At 47.7% G+C, this 20,884-nt stretch overlaps 1 protein-coding gene across 23 annotated transcripts in view; it reads right to left on the bottom strand.

Annotated features, from left to right (window-relative positions):
• TPM1 (tropomyosin 1) overlaps positions 1-13,169 on the bottom strand; it is a 29,557-nt gene extending 16,388 nt beyond the window's left edge. For 5 of the 23 annotated variants that reach the window (XM_081049063.1, XM_081049061.1, XM_081049064.1 and 2 more), the window contains exon 1: positions 6,770-7,090. In XM_081049063.1, coding sequence (XP_080905189.1) covers positions 6,770-6,901 — 132 coding nt within the window. In that variant the 5' untranslated portion in view covers positions 6,902-7,090. Of the gene's footprint in view, positions 1-6,769; positions 7,329-11,023; positions 11,150-11,336; positions 11,463-12,262; positions 12,599-12,779 lie in introns of those variants that run through there. The other 18 variants (XM_081049076.1, XM_081049058.1, XM_081049074.1 and 15 more) reach the window with 14 other exon arrangements.
• Positions 13,170-20,884: the final 7,715 nt, after the last annotated feature.

Below are 20,884 nucleotides of genomic sequence, written 5' to 3'. Positions count from 1 at the left end.
TACCCACTGTTATAAGCATTTGTTACTATGAGCTTCAGAACACTTCCAAGATTCTGATGGTCCATCACATACACTTGCATTGGTGGCTGTTTAAATATTATGCATGGAAGTGAGAGATGGAATTTACTAATCAGGTGCCATTTCTTCATCCTCATCCACTTTGAATGTCTGCTTATCATGGTGTGATGGGGTTTTCAGAACACACAAAGTTTTCTGAAACTTAACAACACACACTTAGGGACCTATGCTAGGTATCTATCTGCATTCTTCCCTTTACTCAACTGTAAGTTTCTTCCGAGCAAGGAATCACCACACAGAGTATAAGCTCAGTAAATGTCTACTGAATGAAACGAGGAATATGAACCTAATTTAAACAAAAGCAACTTTTTTAGCTCATGGAACTGTGATACATACACAGTTTGAAATGCACACGTAGCTACAGATAGGCTGTGATTACGGCCCCGAATCAAAGGAATACAAAAACATTCAGCTCTTCGCTGATCTACACTTGTAAGATTTTCAGAGCTAAATTTTGTCCGGGAAACAGAGGTGATTGGGGTATTTCCAACCACGGTGAAGGATCTTTATAAAAATATTCAAATACGCTTTTGTCTTTTCAAAATTTAGCTATGTAGTAATAATTGGTTGACAAAGGCAGGGAGCGGGGGGTGGGGAATGGGAAACGAGTCTGAGGATGGTTTACAACAGTTTTGGCCCACGAACGAAGTCATTATTGGTGCAGCTGGTAATGGGTCCTGCTAAGTCTGACTGTTGGCTTTTTTGGAGGAAGGGTGAGGGAAATTAGGATAACATACTTCTTAAGTATAGGGAACTGTCTTTTTAAAGTCTTGAGCCCTATTTATCGAAAATTGGAAGGAGTATACATTAAGGGTATACTTTTGGGTCAGGTTGGCTTTTTTCACTTTTCTGTATTTGCCATTTCCAGTAAAATTCTATTCTTTTTACAAATGGTAGGAAACAAGCAAGCAACTCTGAAAGTTAAAAACAAAAATGAAGAGCAAAAGCAAAACAAAAAACCTCAGTTGAGTGTCTAGGTTATGTACCCAAACGTATTCCCCTCCCCCCCCGCCTTTCTTTCCTTATAATTATTTTTAATATAAAGGCAAGTATCCTTGTTACAGGTGGTGTGGCCAGAGAAATGTCAACACGATTTTCAAAGACACTTTTTGTAGCCACCACATTTTAAGTTCCCTGCTCTTTCGATCTGGGCCCCAGCCCTCAGGACTTTGTACTCGCAGGGACTGTTTATGATCCCAGGAAAGAAACTTCCGGGTGACAGACCAGTCTAGGTCTCCAGCTTCCCACACAGCTGGGACATGAGAGAGTAAGGAGACAGCCTCCCATGTTCACTTTCGCCTCTGCACACAGGATCTCCATACCTGAGAGGTCCCCTCATCAACCTGTGTCTTCTCTCTTATTGCTCCCCCCACCCCCCATTCTTTCCTTTAGCTCTGGGACACAGTTTTATAAATGGCATTCACTCTTTTTCCCCCCAGGAACATTTTGTAGGGCCTTACACTTCTTCACACTCATATAGGGCGCCCACGTAATGACTGGGAATGGAGACCTGTCCTACAAGCCTGGGCTAGTGCACAGAGAGCAGACCCACAGGTGGTCCGCAAAGCAGGGAATGGGGGGTCTCAGTTATTTAGCAGGCAGGGCTAGCGAAACATCTAGCCAGGCATCATCGAGTAGTTCCCCAAATTGGCTGAGTGTCAGAATCCCGTAGGAGATGTGTATCAAAAATACAAACTTACAGCCTTTATCCCTAGAGATTCGGATTCAGGAGGTTGGTGGGGAGGAAGCTGCACTATAAATAAGCCGCCTGTTCCACTTCCACCCTCCACACCCCACCACCCCAAAAAGCTGGGAACGGCTCTCCTAGTTCTTTGTTCAAAAGAACATAGGACGCTGGGGCCTCTGACCCAGAATGCTGAAGCATGTTCACGTCACCAGCCGTCAGTGGGAGACAAGACTAAAATCCAAGTGGTCCGGCTCCTGAGGAGCTGCCTCTGTCCCTTCTCCTCACTGCCTCCAGGAGCCTCACGGAAGCCCTGGAGTTGGTAGTTCTCACTCCTGGAGTCTTTTCTCTCTGTGTGTCAGAGGGAGCAGTTCTCTGCAGCCACTCCCACCCCAACTCTCGAACCCAGACAATGGCCTTCAGCGACAGAGCGTAACCAGGACGAGGAGAACAGTGACTGTATTAAATATCATCCACTAAACAAGTCCCCTCGCTCCTTTTTTGAAATAAGCTATGGTATAAGATCGAAAACTTCATTAAGTAACATCAGTGGGTAACAGCTCACAGGACACAGAGCACTTGCTCTCAATCCCATAAGCCAATGCCTGCTGCCCCCAAGGTTTCAGAACAGGACAAAGGTGCTTGCAGGTTACAGTCGGGACTTGAGAGCAGCCTGGGGTACATCTACCTCTCCGGAAGCTTCCCCTGGGGAAAACCTGGACTCCCATTGGCTTCTCAGGCCCTACCATACTGGTCTGCTTGCAATTTTGTTTGGTACCCTGGAATTCAAGATATGTTGAATTCCATAAATTAATTAAAGGCACTTCCTTCCTTCACTTATTTTTGATTTTTTTATGTTCTGTGTTCAAAAGGCCCACATATCTTACCTTCGCTAACTTTTATTTCCGGTATGTGTTTTCTAAGTTCTGGGGCTTATTTAGACATTTTCTAAGGTTCCTTTCATCAGAGCACCTGGGCAGTCTACTTAAGACTTAACCTGCTGTTGCCTGTGCCAGTACAAGCCCACAGCCACAGGACCATCTGCTATTTAAAAAGCAGATGTGAATAAGGAGACATTTAGGAAGAGTCAAGACCCCAGAGGCAAATGATTTCGAGGCATGGAAATCACCCTGAGTATGCTGGGTTAGCTTCTTCAAACAACAGGGACAGCGAAGTCTTTCAGTGTGGGATGCTGGTTTCTTTTATTTCAAAAGTGCCATTGTGTTCCAACAAGTAATGAGCTACTCAGAAAAGAGACTGCTATATTACTAAAGGCTACCAACTGTCTCCTGCAGATCTGTTGATAAACCACCACCAGGCACTAAACATTTGTGAGGTGCCTTAGAGTTGCAGCAGACAGCTCTGTCTCCTCCCGGGCAAAGGTACTACCTACCTACACAGAAAACAAGGGCAGGCACACCGCTTCCCTCCCCTGGACACCCCAGCAAGGCCCTACCCAGAAATCAGGGCATGCCTGCCCAAAGAGGAAAGCATTACTCCAAATCAGATTTGAAAGAAAACTTTTTCAAGGCCTAGATTTTCAGGACATCCAGCTGTTTTAGACAATACAACTGAAAAAAAATAATACGAAAATAGCAATAATTTTTTACTTAAGATAGTATTCCAGTTAAGACTATTAAGAAGAAGCAATTGTAGGAGAACAATATTATATCCTAACAATTAATCCTCTGGAATATCTTTTTTAAGGTCCTGCCTGAACCAGAGTGGGATGGTCAAAGGTCAGGCCTTTTTATTCCACGCGAACTGTAGTTACACAAAGAAGGTTTCACCCAACTTGCTGTGTAAGACCAAGTGACTACAGCCAAGTTAAACTCCTGCCCTTATATGGTGAGGAAAGGGGGAAAAAAACCACCGATGACATTAAGGGGCACTCCCATGGATAACAGATAAACACAACCTCCTCTATGTGTGCCAAAGCCTGTAATTTATGAGGCATGTTTGTATAATGAGGGAGAACGGACATGAACAGGGCATTGTTGGACCTTGGCCTTGCCTACATATGAAAGCAGAAATTGCGGGTATGTATATATTCCAGTTACTGCCACCCTGGGGGTGCCAATGTGAGCAGAAAATGCACCCTCAGTTTCCTGATCTCAGAAATATCTACCAACTCTAAAGAGGGAAAGGGCTGGAAATTTTGTAAACTGGTTAAGTACCCACAGGCTGCACCTTTAAGTCTTGTTTGCTGGGTACTATCCAGAAAGGATAAAGGATTGGTTCCTTTTGGCTACTTTTTCCTTTGATAATGACAAAAACACACACACACACCCACACACACACACAAAACCAAAAAAAAACCCTCTTGGGTCACAAGATCAAGAGTCAACCATTACATCAAGCAAAGCAGCCTCATTCCAAAAATTTGAAGGGCCTACACACCCTGGAAAAGCAAACTAGTAGGGAATAAGGGATGGCTGACTTTTCCAAGGTAAGTGCTGGTATATTACTGTGTTTCCTCGAAAATAAAACCTTCCAGAACAATCAGCTCTAATGCGTCTTTGGGAGCAAAAATTAATATAAGACCCGGTCTTATATTACAGTATAATAAGACCGGGTATTTATATTATATTATTTATATTATATTATATTATAATATTATATTATACCCGGTCTTATTTAATAAAACTAGACCAGGTCATATACTAATTTTTGCTCCCAAAGACGCATTAGAGCTGATTGTTCGGCTAGGTCTTATTTTCAGGGAAACACGGTAGGGCCAGTTTACTACTACAGCCTCTCTGAACTTTTGAGAATCTGAATTTAGGGCCAACCCCCCATTCAAATACTTTTTGTAGTGGCTCATGACTTTGTCACTAAACCTTCATCTCTGCTACCAACAGAAACTGTGACCATCAGCTTAACTCACAGCTGTGTCTGACAACTACCAAGAAGCCACCTTAAATTAGCTATAATCTTTTAAGTTCCAGTTTCAGAAGTGAGGAACAACTCTCAATCTGAAATTCTCTCAGCGGTCTGACCCAGTCCTCAAGTTGCTGTCTTAAAAGGTTCTGTGTCCAATCACTGGGATAGACTTTTCAAAAATTACTTTAAAAAACCTGAAAGTCATTTAAGCTCCTTTTAATATAAAGCTTTGAAAAGAATGAAAGTATCGTCTTTAGGCCAACTGGCACAGGAAGATCACTGTTATAAAAACGCACAAAAGAGAAGGTGAGTATAAATGTAACAACGTGCCCTTCCTACAATTTATCTTCTGTGTCTAACATCAATCACCAGGCCAGGACTCAATACAAGGCGAGCCGTACAGGACCACATATTTCCTTTCTTAGCAGGGTGAGGGGAGTTCTACTGACTTCCACCACTAATGCCACTTCGACCCACCAAACATTCCTTCCAATCTGCCCATGTCCTCTCTTCAAGTTCCAAAAAGAATATGAAAAACAAATATATATATGTATATATATATATACATATATATATGAAACATTTAAATGTTTTAAGATGTAATGTAATGAGCAGGCCATTTTCACGATCCTTCGATAAGTGGGGAAGTGAAGGTGAAGGAGCTATGCCAAGTGCTGTGCAGTTTTATACCAGTTGACACAGGGCACCTACTCTGTTGTGTCTAGCACCACTGTAATTTCTTTATACACACTAACTCCTTTCATCCTCACCATACATAGGGGCCATTATTATGAACATTTACAATTAGGGAACCCAGAGACTGAGAAGTTAATTTGCCCTAGGTCTCACAGGTAATAAAGTAGTAGAATTTTCAAACCTTGGCAGTCTGGGTCCAGAGTTCTTGTTCTTATCCATCATGTTCCATAAGTTCTAATGGTTCAAGGACAGCTTGAATCAGAGACGGAGTCGGAATCAATTCATGGCCCAGCCAAATTCAGAGACTCCATGGGACTGTTGCTGACTTGTCCTCTAAAGAAAACGATCTTTTGCTTATTTTTTTATTCCTGTCTGTATTTTATCTGAAATGTCCTCGGTAGGCCTTCCTGTTAAGAGGAGTGATTTGCTTCTATGTATTTTATGCAAAACAGGTCTTGTGGTGTCTGCAGCCAGCTGTGCACCTAACCAATACAATTGACGGAGAATAGGCCCATATTAAGAGCAGGTGGACACCATAGAATCGCTTGTCATAAAATTCCCAAGGTGTTTGCGTATCCTGATTTAAAACACCTCTCTCTCTCTAAAAAAAAAAAAAAAAAAGAAGAAAAGAAAAAGAAAAAAAAGAAAACAAACCCAAAAAACAAATAGCAAACGCCTAAAGTACTTCTGAAATCCTGTTCCTGTTTGCTGGATACGTTTGCCTTAAGAGAAAGGAAGGAAGCCAGGTATTACATTCAACATGGGGGAGGGGGAAGCAGGCAAGAGAATGCACCCTATAATCGTTGACATTTAGCCAACTTTTTTCAAGACTCGGTAACAAAGGAATATTTATCTGTATAAGAAAACTTTGGAGGAGGGATGGTTAAGAAAGGGATGGTTCAACCGGCCGCAAACTATCCCTTGGCGCTGTCAATGTCTCCACTACCACAGAGAAACAGACTTCCAAAAAACCAAGGGTCACCTTTAGCATCCGCGGGTCCCACAGTCTCGCAGGGCCCCAGACTCGACCTGTGGGCGCCCCTCACCAAAGGAACGGATTTCCCTTTTTCCTCCCCACCCTCCGAGTAAATAACGCCAGCAGCGCAAAGAGCACATCCCGGAGGATCTGAGACACCAGGGCTGAACGCAAACACTCCAGAAATGGATCTCCTGGGAAAGTACTGCTTCCAGAACCTTCTTAACACCACTCCTGCTTCCCCTCGGACCTTTTGCTTTCACCAGGGAGATAAAAAGGGCAGAGAAGAACCGGCAGGGCCCCACCCTAGAGCCCGACGCCGTCTGCCCAGGTGTGCCAGGTGCGCCGCGGAGCGTGGGGGCAGGGGTAGGTGGGCTCCCGAGGGTCCCGCGGCGCGCGGTGGGACCCCGTGGGGAGGAGGCGCCTCCGGGTGCGGGGGGGTGATCCCTTACGGTCTCCCTCAGCTTCCTCTCGTAGTCCAGCTCGCGCTGCAGGCTGCCCGCGCGCTCCTCCGCCGCGTCCGCCTGCTCCTGCAGGCTCCGGATCTTCCTCCGCACCGCCTCCAGCGAGCTGCTCCCCGCCATTGTGCGGGGTGGCGGCGGGCGGGCTGCGGTGGGAGAGGCCGGCTGCTGCGCTCGGGCTGCGGCTGCCGCACTCCGGAACGCCCGGCCACCCCGCCCAGGCCTCGCCGCCAGACGGCGGCGCCCCCTGCGGCCCAGGACCAGCCCGGAAGTCGCGGTCTCCTAGGCGGCGCAGGCAAACCGCAGGCGGGTGCGCGAGTGCGAGGAGCGGGGGGCGGGCACAACGCCGGGGCGGGGCGCGCGCCACCGGCTCCGGGAATTTGCAAACCGCGGGAGGTGCTGCGCATGCCCTCTGCAGAGGGGCTGGCAGGCGTCGGGGGCTCGCTGCGGGGCCCTTGGCGGACTGCGCCCTGCAGGAAAGGAGGCCGTGGCGCGAGGGATTTCCCTGCGCTTCTCAGCGCTCCTCCCCGGCTCAGAGTTGTCCCAGAGTAACGGGCCTGGCTGCTAAGGGCGATGGTGCCGCCTGCTGGCGGCGGGAGTGCTCCGAGCCGGAGTACCGGATTCCCAGGCCCAGCAGGGAGAGAAGCGGAGCGAGGTGGTCGGGACGTGAATGTGCCCCTGCAGGGCCTGTCCCTCGTTGTAAAGAACCCTTGGACACAAGAGTCTAACCACAACAGTCCTCCCCTCCCCCTTCAAAAACTCACGGAGTGAAAAACCACTAACATGCTGCAGTGGTTAAACCTATTCTAAAGGCAGTCTTCCTAGGTTAGAATCGGGATCCTAGTTCTTTCCGGGCTGTGTGATTTTGGACCAATGACTTCCCTGGGCTTCATCCGTAAAAGTGGGGTTCATAGTACTTTTCTCGTGGGGCTGATGTGAGGATTATGAAATAACACAAAGCGCTTAGCACAATACCTTGTACATACATAGTTAAGAACTCAAATGATAGTTTTAGTTAATAAACAGGCATGCACAGTCTTAAGAATCAGGCTTGGGCCCATAACCAGCTGCTTGATCTCAGGCCCACCAGCCTCTCTGGGGTTCGCTTTCCATAAATACAATCATCTCAAGGGTCCCTTCTGGTTACAACTTCTCTGGTTTTAGGCCAGCCTCTCAGATCTTCTGGAATCTGACCAAGTTGGGGCTGGACTGGTCTGCCTTTAAAAGGCACACCAAGGCAGGCTGCAGAACACCATGAGAGCCTCTGGCTACAACTGGATGAAAACCAACGCGGACACAATCTCTGGGAACCGTCCTCACCTCTTGGGGATGCGTTTTTAAATGCCTGCTGAGTCTCATGCCTTTCTTTCCTCACCTTTCTCACAGGAGCCCTGTAAGTCAGTTTCTGATGTGTTTAAGTGTGGGAATAATGAAGAAAAAGAAAACAGGATTTGACAACCCTCTCCTCCTTCAGAGTCCTAACAACGAACCTCCTTTGCCCTCCTGACTCATTTGCGATGGACTTGCTCACAGCCTCTGCGGATTCTCTCCGAAACCCCCGCAGGGGCCATCATCAGTCTGTAGGGGGAGCCTCTCGCTGTGTTTCCACACAGTTCATGGGGCAGGCGGGAGGTTACAACTCCACCCCAAAAGGAGTACAGACCTTGGGCCTCTGACTTTGAGGGTGGGGGTAGGGGACATATGGGAGCCTCCAGGAGGAGCCAGGGAAATTGCTGGACACTTGCAAGTGCTCTAAGCAGCCAACTAGTAACTTAACGTCCTGCTTTTCAAACACTTGGGAAAGTCAGTTTCAGGTGAATTCATTTTCATGCTGATGCCTTTATAGACGATTTTAGGCCAGTTCTCAGCCTTTGCCGCACATTGGTATCACCTGGGTATTTAAAAAATAATGCCTGGGTTCCACTCCCAGAGATTCTTATTTAATTGGCTAGGGGTGCAGCCTGGATTTGGGGTTTTTCAACCTCCCCTAGGTGATTCTGTTTAGATAAGGTTGAGAATCACTGATTTAGGAAGTAAAGACTTAGAGAGAAGAAAAACACATGCACTGCAAATATCAGGTACATACAGTTATTGGGGAAGGGGTTGGAGACCAGAGAGAAAATGGAGCCCTCCATCCCCTTCAGCCTCACATAGGCCCTGAATTACAACCTTCTAAGCTAGGAAGAGCCCACTTCTGGAATAGGACTTGTAAAGTATGTTGGTAGATTAGAAAATGTTTTTAGTTAGTGGTAGTAGAAGAAGAAAAATGTAAGAATGTTTTACAGTGGTGAGTAACAACAGTGAAATGTCCTAATCACAAATGTAATATGATACTACTTCAGGAAGCTGACCTCTCTCCCATCTCCCCCTTTCTTTAGTGACATCTGTCTCTTCCTGTTCAAGTCTTGACTATTTTTACTACTTAGGAATCACTCTAAATAGAGCATTTCTTCACAAACTTCTTCAACATCCCTACAGGTTCCAAACAACCTAAAATGTCTTAAAGGGGAAGATGAATAATATATACTACCCCCCAAAATGTACCATATTAGGGACAGTTTTCCAGTGGAAAACAAAAAAGAATCAAAACACGTTTCAAAATTCTCCTTACCCTGCTCGCCCTGCCCCTGCCACCCCAAGCTGGCCTTAAATATCCTCTTTTCCACTTCTGTCCCACCTCATTCCCAGGCTCCCTTAAACAAGACTTTTCAATAAAGACCTGTAGCACTATATAGTCACAATAATTATGATCTTTTTTCCTTAAGAATTGTAGTAGCTTTTTTCTCCTTCTCTTGCCTTCAGCCTTACTGGGCTATTTTCAAATTCTCTGCATTCTTTTCCTTATAAGGAATATCTCTCCTTGATCTATCAGCGGCTCTTTTGAAAAAGCTAAATAAACGTCCTGCTGGAGAATTTGGGGGAGACAGACATCCTCCATTTAGCCATATACGGAACAGACATCTGATCTACATTATACAAAATAGGCAGAGTTATATGTGTTCTTTGGCGATTTTTCTAAAGCCAGGTAGTTTGTAACTTAAATATTTTAGCTAAATCAGTGCTTCCCTAAGCCCCCTTTCCAGGAATCTCTATTTTCACTGAAAATTTTTTTTGGTCAGATTCTAAATGTCCTATGTCTGGATTTGTCATTTACAACATTTCAAGCCTTTCATACCACTAACAAGCCTTTACTGATTCAAGACCCAAGATCCTCCAGCAATTTACATTTTACTCTCAGACAAAATATTCTGCCATATTGGTAGTTCAACTTCTGGACATAGCTTTTCCTGGTGCTCATACGTTCTTGGAATTGTTCCCAAGTTCCCAAGGAATTCTTTCCTAATTGGGTCTCTAGGCTTAATTAGCTTCTCAAATGCAATCCAATGGTGTGAAAAGAAGTCCTTTGGAAATCTAATGTTTAACTTTACTTTTACAGCGGAAGCAAGCTCTTCAGCTGAAAAGATTCCTCCAAAGGGAAGTGGTCTGAGTGCTGGTAGAGCTTTTGCCTGTATGGACATCACCCCTGAAACTATGTGATGGTTGTCAGAAGGCTGACAGGTGGGGGTGGGGTGAGCAGGAGGGGCAGGGGGCAGCTAGCTCACTATACCATATAAAGCACTGAGCTATATATAACTCACAGCTTACTTTCTGTATCTAGTGCCCTCAGACTGCAGACCCAAGCAAGTATCATCTTCCCAGGCAGATCTTAAGGGCTGGATTACGGCTTCCCTAGTGAGAAAGCAGGCCTCAGTGTCTCTGCTCAGCCTTCTAAGTAGTTCCCTGCCATTCCTTCAGTCCAGAGGCCAGGCTCTCTGTACCCTAACTAGACCTACCGTGGAAAACCAGGCCTTTCCACACACCAGAGATGGAAAAAGGAAAGAAACTGAAAAAACTAGGCATTGTGCTTGTACAAACCTTGGTGATGACACTTCCGAGGTTTTCTGCCACCAGGGAGGCACCAGCATCCAATTTCAGCTGCTCTATTCTCCCAGCTTCTCACCCACCCACCTCCACCCCCATGAGTGGGGGCAAAGAAGGAGAAAAAGAGAGAGGAGTGGATGAAATATAAATGAACAGTGTGCAGTAGCAGCCTGAGGCAGCATCCAGTGCTCTGGGCCATGGCCGAGCTCTGTGCAGGTGTCCAGCAGGGGGAGGTGACCCTCCTCCACTGCTCTGGCCCCTGTGGCGACCCCAGAGTGGCCACGCGGGCAGGAGGTGAGGGAGGCAGTGTGTGCGTGCACTTACGTCGGTGGCCTTTTTCTCTGCCAGCTCCAGCTTCTCCTGGGCATCTTTAAGAGCCTCGGAGTATTTGTCCAGTTCATCTTCAGTGCCCTTGAGTTTCTTTTGCAGCGCCAACAGCTCGTCTTCCAGCTGGGAGTTGGCCGTGGGGGACGGGGAGGGGGGTGGGTGCAGCAGGCAGCGTGATCCGCAGGGGAGGGGTGTGGGTGCACAGAACCAGAAGGACAGGGACAGCGGGACAGAGAGAGGGAAAGACAGGGAGGGAGAGAGAGAGAGACAGAGTTAGCCCTTCGTGCGCCGAGCCGCGCGCCCCGGGTACCTTGGCGGCGGTCTCATTGGCGGCCAGGAGACTGTCCTCCGCCTTGTGCAGCTCCTCCAGCACCCGGTCCCGCTCGTCCTCCGACACCCGCAGTAGCTTCTCCTTGGCCGCGATGTCCTCCTCTAGCTGGGGGTGGGGGGGCAGCGGCGGGCGGGCGCGGGCGTCCGGCACGGACCGGGTGTTAGACACACACACACACACACACACACACAACACACGGGGGCCGGGTTGGCTGGGGCCCCTCGGACTTGGGCGCTGCTGAGTTGCGTTTCAAGGGTCCCTCGGTAACCTCTCGCCAGAGCTGGAGGCACATCGTGGCCCGCCCTGCACCCCCACATCCTCCAGGACGAAACTCCCGCGGAGGTCTCAGCGGGCCCAAGGCCACTTGGGGGTGCAGAGAAACGCCCCGGTCTCCCGGGCCTTCGGGCGTACTCTATGCTGTCCCATCTTTGTTCTTAGGGGAAAACTCCATGACACCCCTCCCCGCCCCCCTCCTCCGGTCTCTGTCCTAGTTGAAGAGCTTATTCTCCCCAGGCAAATGGCGAGAAGAACTTCACTTTCTGGACTTGATTCCTTTCAACCCCCCACCCCCACCGCACTCCCCACCCCCACGGGTCCAGAATTGATTCCCGGTTCTGAGAATCCAGCGCCTCCGGGACGTTAATGGACTTTAATGGACTTTGCAGGCTCTGGGAACCAGGGACGGGCAATAAGAGTCCTCAGACGAGACTGAGAAGTTAGAATCAGCCTGAGTCTCGCTCTTCCCCTCCCCCTCTCAGACGCGCGTCCCCGGCCGCCCCGGGGAGGGGGTGGCGCCCCAAGTTCTCCAGGTGACCGGCCGGGAAGAGGTGCCTTGCCGGGTCCCTGGGCTTGGGGGCCGCGGGGAGGGCGGGCGCAGCGCGGGCGCAGGGCAGGGAGGTGCAAACCTGTTTGCTCCTGTCCTCCGCGGCTTTCTTATCGGCCTCCGCCTGCTCCGCTCGATCCAAGGCATTCTCCTTGTCGAGTTTCAGCATCTGCATCTTTTTCTTGATGGCGTCCATGGTGGCGGTGGCGAGTGGCCCGGGGGCTGCGGCGGGAGCGGCGAGGCGAGCGCGAGGTGGGACGGCCGAGCCGGAGTGCGAGCGCGGAGCCGCCTGCTGCTCCCAGATATGTACTTTCCCAAGGGGACGACCGCATTCCTCAAGACAGCCAATACTTTTTTGGAAAAGCTTTTTTCTCCTGCCCCCTTTCCCTTCTCCTCCCTCCGCCCCCTGCGCCCTCCCCGCGCCTCCCGCGGGGGCTGCTCGCCCATTCGCCGCCGCCTGCCGGCCTCGCAGTTGACGGTAGACATGACTATATATGGGGACCCGAGCCGCCACGGCGGCGGCCGGCCGAGGCCACCCTGTTTCCTAACCTGCACGCCAGGGAAAGGGCGCCGGGGCTGAACCCGCGCAAGGCACTCACCTCGGCCCTCCGCGCGCCTTCCTCCCGGGGCCGACGCCCCGCCGTTAGGGTCCCCAGCTGAGCCCTCCTTGAGTCACAGGAGCCCCGGGGAGCCGGGCAGGTAATTGGTGCGCCTCGTCCCCCTGAGCCGCGCCCGGGACCCCGGCGGGCTCAGCATCAGGCTCCCGGGGTCCCCAGCAGCCGCAGCACCGGCCCCCGCCCAGCGCATCCCCCGCAGCTCTTAGCTTGCCAGGTGTCATCCTGAGAGCTCACTTTCCAGAAACTCAACTACATCCCAGGAAAGGGGAGTTGGGGGGAAGCCCTGGGGGCCGCTCGCTCCTGAGACTTTTTCTGCTGGTGCGGATCAGAATGTCTGGGACTCTGTCTTCTGCATGTCCTTCTCCCCAGGGGAGCGCCAGTCAGATACTTCAGAGACCTAGGACCCAGTTGGCGCAGTTCCGTGTGCGCCTGGGTGGTGCTTCCACAAAGGGTAGGGTGTATGTGCTGGTGTGTAAGTGGGTGGGTGGGAATTGAAAGGGAAAGAACATTGAGTTTAGACTTAGGCAATTTGGTCTTTGGTGTCTATCACTAGCAGCTGTGTGATCTTGACAAGTAACTTAGGCGTAGTGGTGTGGTTTTCCCATCTTTAACTCCAGGGGTAGATGGTCCCTGAGATGTCTGCAGATGTAACTTTTTATCATTTTTCTTGAACTGATTTTGGGGACTTGGCCTTTTTCTATGTTAGGCACTCAGGTACCAGGCTGCCAAAAACGAGGGATAAATGTTATCCCAGCTTAGTCACTGTATCCGCAGCCATAACTCTGAGGAGGGAAAAGGCCCAGTTTCAGTCAGTTTGAGTTGGAGGCGGGAGAATTTTCCTTATGTCTCTCACTTCTTCCAGCTCCCAATGTTGGAAAGCCTGCTCTTTCCAGAGCTTTGGTGGGAGGGAAAGAAAGGGGGCTGCCCCAAGGCCCTGTCTGAGACTGGCTGAGGCAGAGCTGGTTGAGGGTCTTGTTAACAATCCCCACAGAATAATTCACAACCTGTACTACAAGGATACTGAATATTCCCTGGACAATTTCTGAGCAGATTAGGCAGGCCAAACAACTTGTAAGTCCTTCAGAGAAAGATCAAGTTCCTCTCCAGGATTTTATCAGGTTTCTTCCACTAACCCAACTACCCAGGAGGGAAAACATGCCCTGACCTAACGGTCACAACAGTAGACCTGTGTGCATAGGGGCTGCATGGCACAGACATTCACCAGAACTGTTTCATCACCTTATGTCAAACCAGCCACTGGAGCACTGACAAAGTTCAAGGCCAATGGGCAATATACAGTTGTGTGGACCACAAGGAGCTGTCTCCCCAGCTTGGAGCTCAGCATAGGGGCCAAGAGTAGGGACTTAGGAGTTAGATCGTGGGATCTAAATCTGGCCAGATCTCCTTCTTGCAATATGGCCTTAGCCGTGTTACTAACTCTTGAAGCCTCAATTTTCTCTTCTGTAAAGTAGATGTAAAATACTCTTTCCTCTTAGGATCGTTACAAGAGTGAAAATGAGATAAAGAATGAAAAGCATTTAGCACATAGTAAAGTGCTCAGTAAATTGTGGCTGCTTGGGTGGCAGAGGGCCCCAGTTTTCTCATCTATAAAATAAGGCAGCCGAACTGGAGAAATTTCTGGAGGGACCATACCATGTTTCCCCCAAAATAAGGCCGGGTCTTATATTAAGGTTTGCTCCAAAAGATGCACTAGGGCTTATGTTCAGGGGATGTCCTCCTGAAAAATCATGCTCGGGCTTATTTTCCAGTTAGGTCTTATTTTCAGGGAAACACAGTATATAACTGACTTTTCTCCACTGTGCCTAATGTAGCAGAGGAACTCGTTAAAGTTTCCTGATGCTACAGATAGTTCATAAAAAACCCCATCTGTGAGCACCTACATAACAGGCAGGCACTAGGCTCAGGGATCCCCAAATGAGTAAAATGTATCCATGCTCTCCAGGTGTTCAGCAGGCATAGGTGTACAAGGAAGAAACAGAAATGACCAGGTCGGAGCAGACAGAAAAAGACTTTTCTAGGGCCAGCCCGGTGGCTCAGGCAGTTAGAGCTCCGTGCTCCTAACTCCGAAGGCTGCCGGTTCGATTCCCACATGGGCCAGTGGGCTCTCAACCACAAGGTTGCTGGTTCGATTCCTCGAGTCCCACAAGGGATGGTGGGCAGCGACCCCTGCAACTAAGATTGAACACGGCACCTTGAGCTGAGCTGCCACTGAGCTCCCGGATGGCTCAGTTGGTTGGAGCGCATCCTCTCAACCACAAGGTTGCCAGTTCGACTCCCACAAGGGATGGTGGGCTGCGCCCCCTGCAACTAGCAACGGCAACTAGACCTGGAGCTGAGCTGCGCCCTCCACAACTAAGACTGAAAGGACAACAACTTGACTTGGAAAAAAGGCCTGGAAGTACACACTGTTCCCCCAATAAAGTCGTGTTCCCCTTCCCCAATAAAATATTTAAAAAAAAACTTTTCTAAAAAGTGATGGTTTTCAAACTGATTTTGTAGGAAGGGTAGCAGTTAGATAGAAAGGAGGGTACTATCTGAACCAGAGGAAGGAAAAGGAATGTTTGATGGTGGTCAGACAGTAGGTTTATTTGGGGATGAGCTGGAACATGAGCCTGGACAGGTAGATTGCAGGCACATGGTAAGACGCCCGAGTTCGGGGTTCAGATGTGCAGGCCTTATTGTGTGGGATCTCTTCTCTCTGACCCTCTCACCCAGGGCTTTGTTCAGAGGCCAAAGACTGTGGTGTCCAGTTGTGGAACTAGAGTTGCACAGAGCCAAAATTTAAAATCTCTTTATACAACAACATTGATCCCTAGAATGATAGGTTAACATGGCAGGTCCCTGGACTTAATCATTTCCAGTTCATCACTGTTGAGATTCTGCCCCATGAATAGCCTGACAGCCAGCCAGACCCAACCCAGCTTCATGGACTGCACCACCCATGACCTTTCTGTCGCCAAGGGCTAGGACAAGCAAAGCATTGACTTAACTTAAACGGCAATTTCTTCTGTACTGGAGAGGTCTCTTGGTCCCTGGATAGGATCAAGAGAGGTGGGCCTGACAGCCATGTGCTATAGAGTGTATAGTGACCGATTGGCCATGACCAAAAGACAGATCCATAGGCTAACCAGGGACCTACTGTTGTGGCCTATCAGGCAGGCAGAGACGGACTGGAACACTCAGCTTCTCTCTCACTGCAGTTTGAACCAAGGAACTTGGAAAGGATGAATCGTTACCTGAGGTTGCTGAAACAAAAAGGGTTTGCAATCTTGGGCTGGAGATAATGTATGAGGTGTTTAAGGCTAATCATAAATATTTGGGCTTTTTCCCCAATCAAGGTCTTGATAGGATTGCATATTTTCTGTCCCCCACCCTCAATTAAGTTAGGTGTGGTCATTTGACTTACTTTGGCTAAGGAAATGTGAGCAGAAGTGACTGATGCTGGACACTCAGAGTTAGCACATGCTTCACCATGTTCATTTTTCAGATTGTTGCTGCTATGTCATTCTGGGTTCCCAAGTAGCTATGATAAGCAGAGCTCGCTCTCTCCCTTCAATTAGCCCTTAGTGGATAATTGTTATATCTAGCAAGAGCAAGATATAAACCTGTGCTATTTTAGGTCACTGAGATTTGGGGGTTGTTTTTTTTTTACTGAAACTTAACTAGCTTATCCTGACAACACAACCACAACAGGCAATGTATCAAGTAAATTATAAGGAAGCAGTGAAGTCTGGTTATAGAGGAAGGAGAATGGAGCAGACACAACAAGATAAACAGAAGCAGCACTGAGAGAAAGAGAATAGGAGACTATGATCAAATTTCAGTTCTAGGGGTCCTTATAATAACCCCCTTTTCCCCTGAAGTTACGTGAATGAGTCTGTGTTCTGTGTAGCCATCTTTGGCCCACAGGTTCTGTGTGTATACCAAGAATGTTCGTGGGATTTCCAGGAGATTTTTCCAGTGCTTGGGATTTAGTCATTTCCCAATCAATGTTTGTTGAATGACTGATTGTTTATTGGCTAGTAGCCATCCAAATAAGTAGGAGAAACAGTATCTGGGAAGGAAAGATAACAAAACAAAGCTCAAAAGATGTATTTGTATTCAAATGTGGACCCTGTTTTATTTTCTCAAGAATGATTACAAGCATTTTGGTAGGATAGGACAAATGTGCCACAAATATTTATTGAACACCTTTTGATTGCAACGCAAAAACTCGAGTTTAGGGGATCTAGAAAGATGGATAAGAGACATGAATCTTTTCTTCCAGGAAAAGTATCTGCATATGTGGAGGGGTAAAACCCTCTCCCTGTGGGTTATTTAATGTGTATTTCCAACCATATTACCATTGTCCTAAATGCTGCCTGGGCCATGATAGCTGTGAGGATCTCATAGCTCAGTTTTTCTAGGAGAGTTTTAATGTTAAATATACCGTCCCTTTCCTCCCAGAAGAGCACCCATGCTTGCTATACTACATTTCCCAATATTTGGTTAGAAGAGAGAGAGTCAACATGAGCACAGCTTACTGCTGTACTGTGACATCTTTAACAGGAGCCCTCCCTTGAGTATGTACATCAGAGTTGTTTGTTTAAACAAAACCAAACCTCATTACCTGATAGTCACACCTTGTTTAACAGCAAGAGCTCTACCTGTGTTCCGTGACTACCCCAGAGTCAACTGTGCTGACTCAGGCAATTAAGGGAAAGTGAAGAATCTATAATTAAACCCAGAGACAATTGCTTCTTCCACTGGGTTCTGGAATGCAGCCTGTTATGCTCGTGGCTCACTGTCCCATGGAGCAAGATACAGCATGTTCTCTTCAGACACAAAGGAGTTTTCTTTCTCCAGGGTTCGTGATGCTACCATCAAGTATCCAAGGAGAATACGCTCCAGGGAGGGCTTGGAGCTCTGAGGAAGGTCTTTAGCTCATTGTGGATCCCTTTCTTCATTGCTTAGTGACATCCACCGGCCTAATTCTGCTGCGAGGCCCCTGAGTATGTTTCCTACCTGGGGACGGAGGGGGGGTTTGCAGAGGCAAAATGGTTCTCCCAGTTCAAACAGAGGCACTGAATTTTCCTGCCTTACATCTTTTGTCTTTCAACAGCAGCAACTACATAGAGATTTAATCGAGCGGACTTGCAGTAGAATTTAGCTGTCTCAAGAATGACAATGTTCCCTATGTATGTAAAGTTTAAAAATCATTTTCAAGTTCATTATCTCCTCACAACTTCTTAGGACAGCATTAGGAGGAGGGCTCTTATTTCCATTCTATAGATTAGAAAATCACGGGTAGCGACTGGCTCACAATCACCCAGCAGGGAGGTGGCAGTGCAGGGACCAGAATGTGGATGTCCCAGCTCCCAGCAACGGTGCTCTTTCCATTAACCATTCCCCAGCCTGTTTTTGTACTAATGTTTGATTTCACATTTAAAAGCAACGCGTAACATAGAGAGGAGGCTGCCAGAGGTCTTTTCTATGAACATGGTTAAAAGGTGATAATAATGAGATTAGGACTAAAAGTTTGTCTTGTCCAGCTAGGGCCAGCTTGGTACTGCATCCCAGGCTCCTCAATCCACCCCTATACTCAGCGAATGGGAGAACCTGGTGAGAAAGTGTGATTAGGCCAAAGAAACCTTTCCAACTCTTGTGTTTATGGCCCAAGGTGGGACAAAAAGGACATCTTCACAAAGACAGAAAGGCAGGTGTGTTAATTTTGTTCTTAGTAGTTTCCGTGGGAGAGTTTGAGGTACAGTAGTACCTCTGTTTTCGAACATCTCTGTTGACGGACATTTTGGTTTATGAGTGCCATAAACCAGAAGTATACGCTTTGGTTTTCAAACACAACTCAGAAGTCGAATATGTCACACAGCTTCCCCTGAGTGCAACATCCTGAGGCCTAGCTCTCGGCTGTTTTCGAATGTTTCAGAGCTTGTGGATTATGTTCGAAAACCAAGGTACCAACGTAATCGTTAGATACCCACACCTGCTTCTCTAAAAATCCTTGGGTCAGTAAAGGAATGAGCCACCGAACCATCTAGGCCGTAGTACATTTTGGGGGAAATGAAGACAAATGAGGTGGTCAGGAGACCATCTAGTGCCTTCTCAAACCTCATCTTGTGCAGAAAAGAAAGCTTCCCCAGGCTCTGCAGTCCAGAGATCCGAGCCAGCCTCAGGGGCCACATCGGAACTTTGGAATGGTTTTAATCATTACTTCCCTGCAAATCTCGCATTCTTTTTATATTGGATGCCACCTGTTCATTTTTATATTTTTATACTTGGTTCTCAAGTTTCCACTGATGTCCTTAACAGGAACATATGTGAACATGACGTTTGCAGCCTCCTGAGTGGCAAGCAGAGCTCCACTCTTACTCCGCAGACTCTGAAACCCGATGCAAAAGCGCCTTTGGATGTGGACGACCCTGGTGTTTCCCGTTCTAACTGACGTCTGCCTACCATGCATCCAGGCTCTAGGAGGCCCGCTATGTGAGGCAAATTCAAAATTGGGATTTCTGAAATTTTGTTCCTGTGCCTATGCCATATCCACTGCCCAAAGCTTCATCTTTAGTTCATATTATTTGGTTTGGAGGACTCTGGGTAGGTCCAGGTGACTGAAAATAGGCAGTGGGTTTCCTTGTTTTTGTAAAGACCCTGTTCTGGCTGACTAGCAAAACCCCAATTATTTTCCCCTGGGACTCTTGCTTCTACTTCAGAGAGCCTGTTTTCTTTTTCTTAATTATTAAATTTACTGGGGTAACATTGGTTAATAACATATAATTTTCAGGTGTGTAACATTATAATTTGACATCTGTGTGTTCTACTGCACGCTCACCACCCAGAGTCTCGTGTTCTTCCAGCACCATATATTTGTATCCACTTTGCCCACTTTGCTCTCACCCACCACCTTACCCCTCCAGTAACTACCATTCTCTGGTCTGTATCTACTATTTTCTTGATTTAGGAGAAATTGCTCTTTCTCAATAGAAATGCTCCTTTGGGTATGTTTTCTCCAGAGGACTATTTCTACCTCAGTAAAGTCAATGAAGAAGGGAGCCAGACCTTTCTTACTGCTTGAGGCAGAGGAAACTTTCTTTCCTGAGGTCCTGCTGCTCAAGGAGGGAGCTCCAGGCTGCTGGCAGAGTGCCAGAAGAGGCTGGGTATTTTTAGCATGGCCTTCTTCACTTACCAGCACCTGCCATGATCTGTAACCCAAGGGGCTACTTAAATGCCAGTGACATGACTAAGGAGAAGGCAGCCTGAGCTAATATCCTAAAATACCACCCAAGGGAGGCTTTTCTTGCAGGAGCCATTTCATTACTAGCTCTGTCGCTTGTTCCTCCCCAAACCGTGGAGCTATTACAGATCCTGAGTGAGATGTGTGACACCCACCTTGGGAAGAGGTTGGAGAAAACCACTGGATCTCTGTCTCTCGATGCCAGACAGTTTCGTTATAATGATTCTTCTCTTGGCTCCCAACTTCAATCTTTCCCTCTGCTGCTCCTGCCAGATGGAAGGAACAAGAAAGTATCTACACTTATTGGGGTGATCACATTGTGAGGTATATCAATGTCTAATCACTATGTTGTTCTGTATGCCTGAAATGAATATAATATTGTATGGCAACAGTAATGGAAAAATACATTTTTAAAAATTAAAAATAAGAGGGAACGTCTACACATATTTTCCTGGAGAAAAACACTTCTCTTTTGACATACATGAAAACATGTGAAGAGGAGAGACAAAGTCCAGTGAATGTTCTAGATCAGATAATCGCAATGGGGATGCAAACATCTTTCTCATTGATAAAACTCACTGAACTCTTATCCCCTAAAGATGGGACAAGCTGGAAATAGAAATGTGTTCTCAAGAAGCCTGATACATTTGTGGAGGACAGATGTGTCATGGGTCATGAAGGATAATGAGAATGTCTTAGGATGTCTCCAATCTTGGACTTGGACATCAGCCCATACTATCCACTGCATTCCTTGGTGCCACTGTCAGATGTTCAATACTGGGCTGATAAATTCTAGGGTGAAAGGTCTTATGGGCCTCTGCTGGTTTCTCTGGTTACT

This window comes from Rhinolophus hipposideros (genome assembly GCF_964194185.1).
Source record: "Rhinolophus hipposideros genome assembly, chromosome: 5".
NCBI lineage: Eukaryota > Metazoa > Chordata > Mammalia > Chiroptera > Rhinolophidae > Rhinolophus > Rhinolophus hipposideros.
This window is presented reverse-complemented; position numbering and strand designations above follow the sequence as displayed.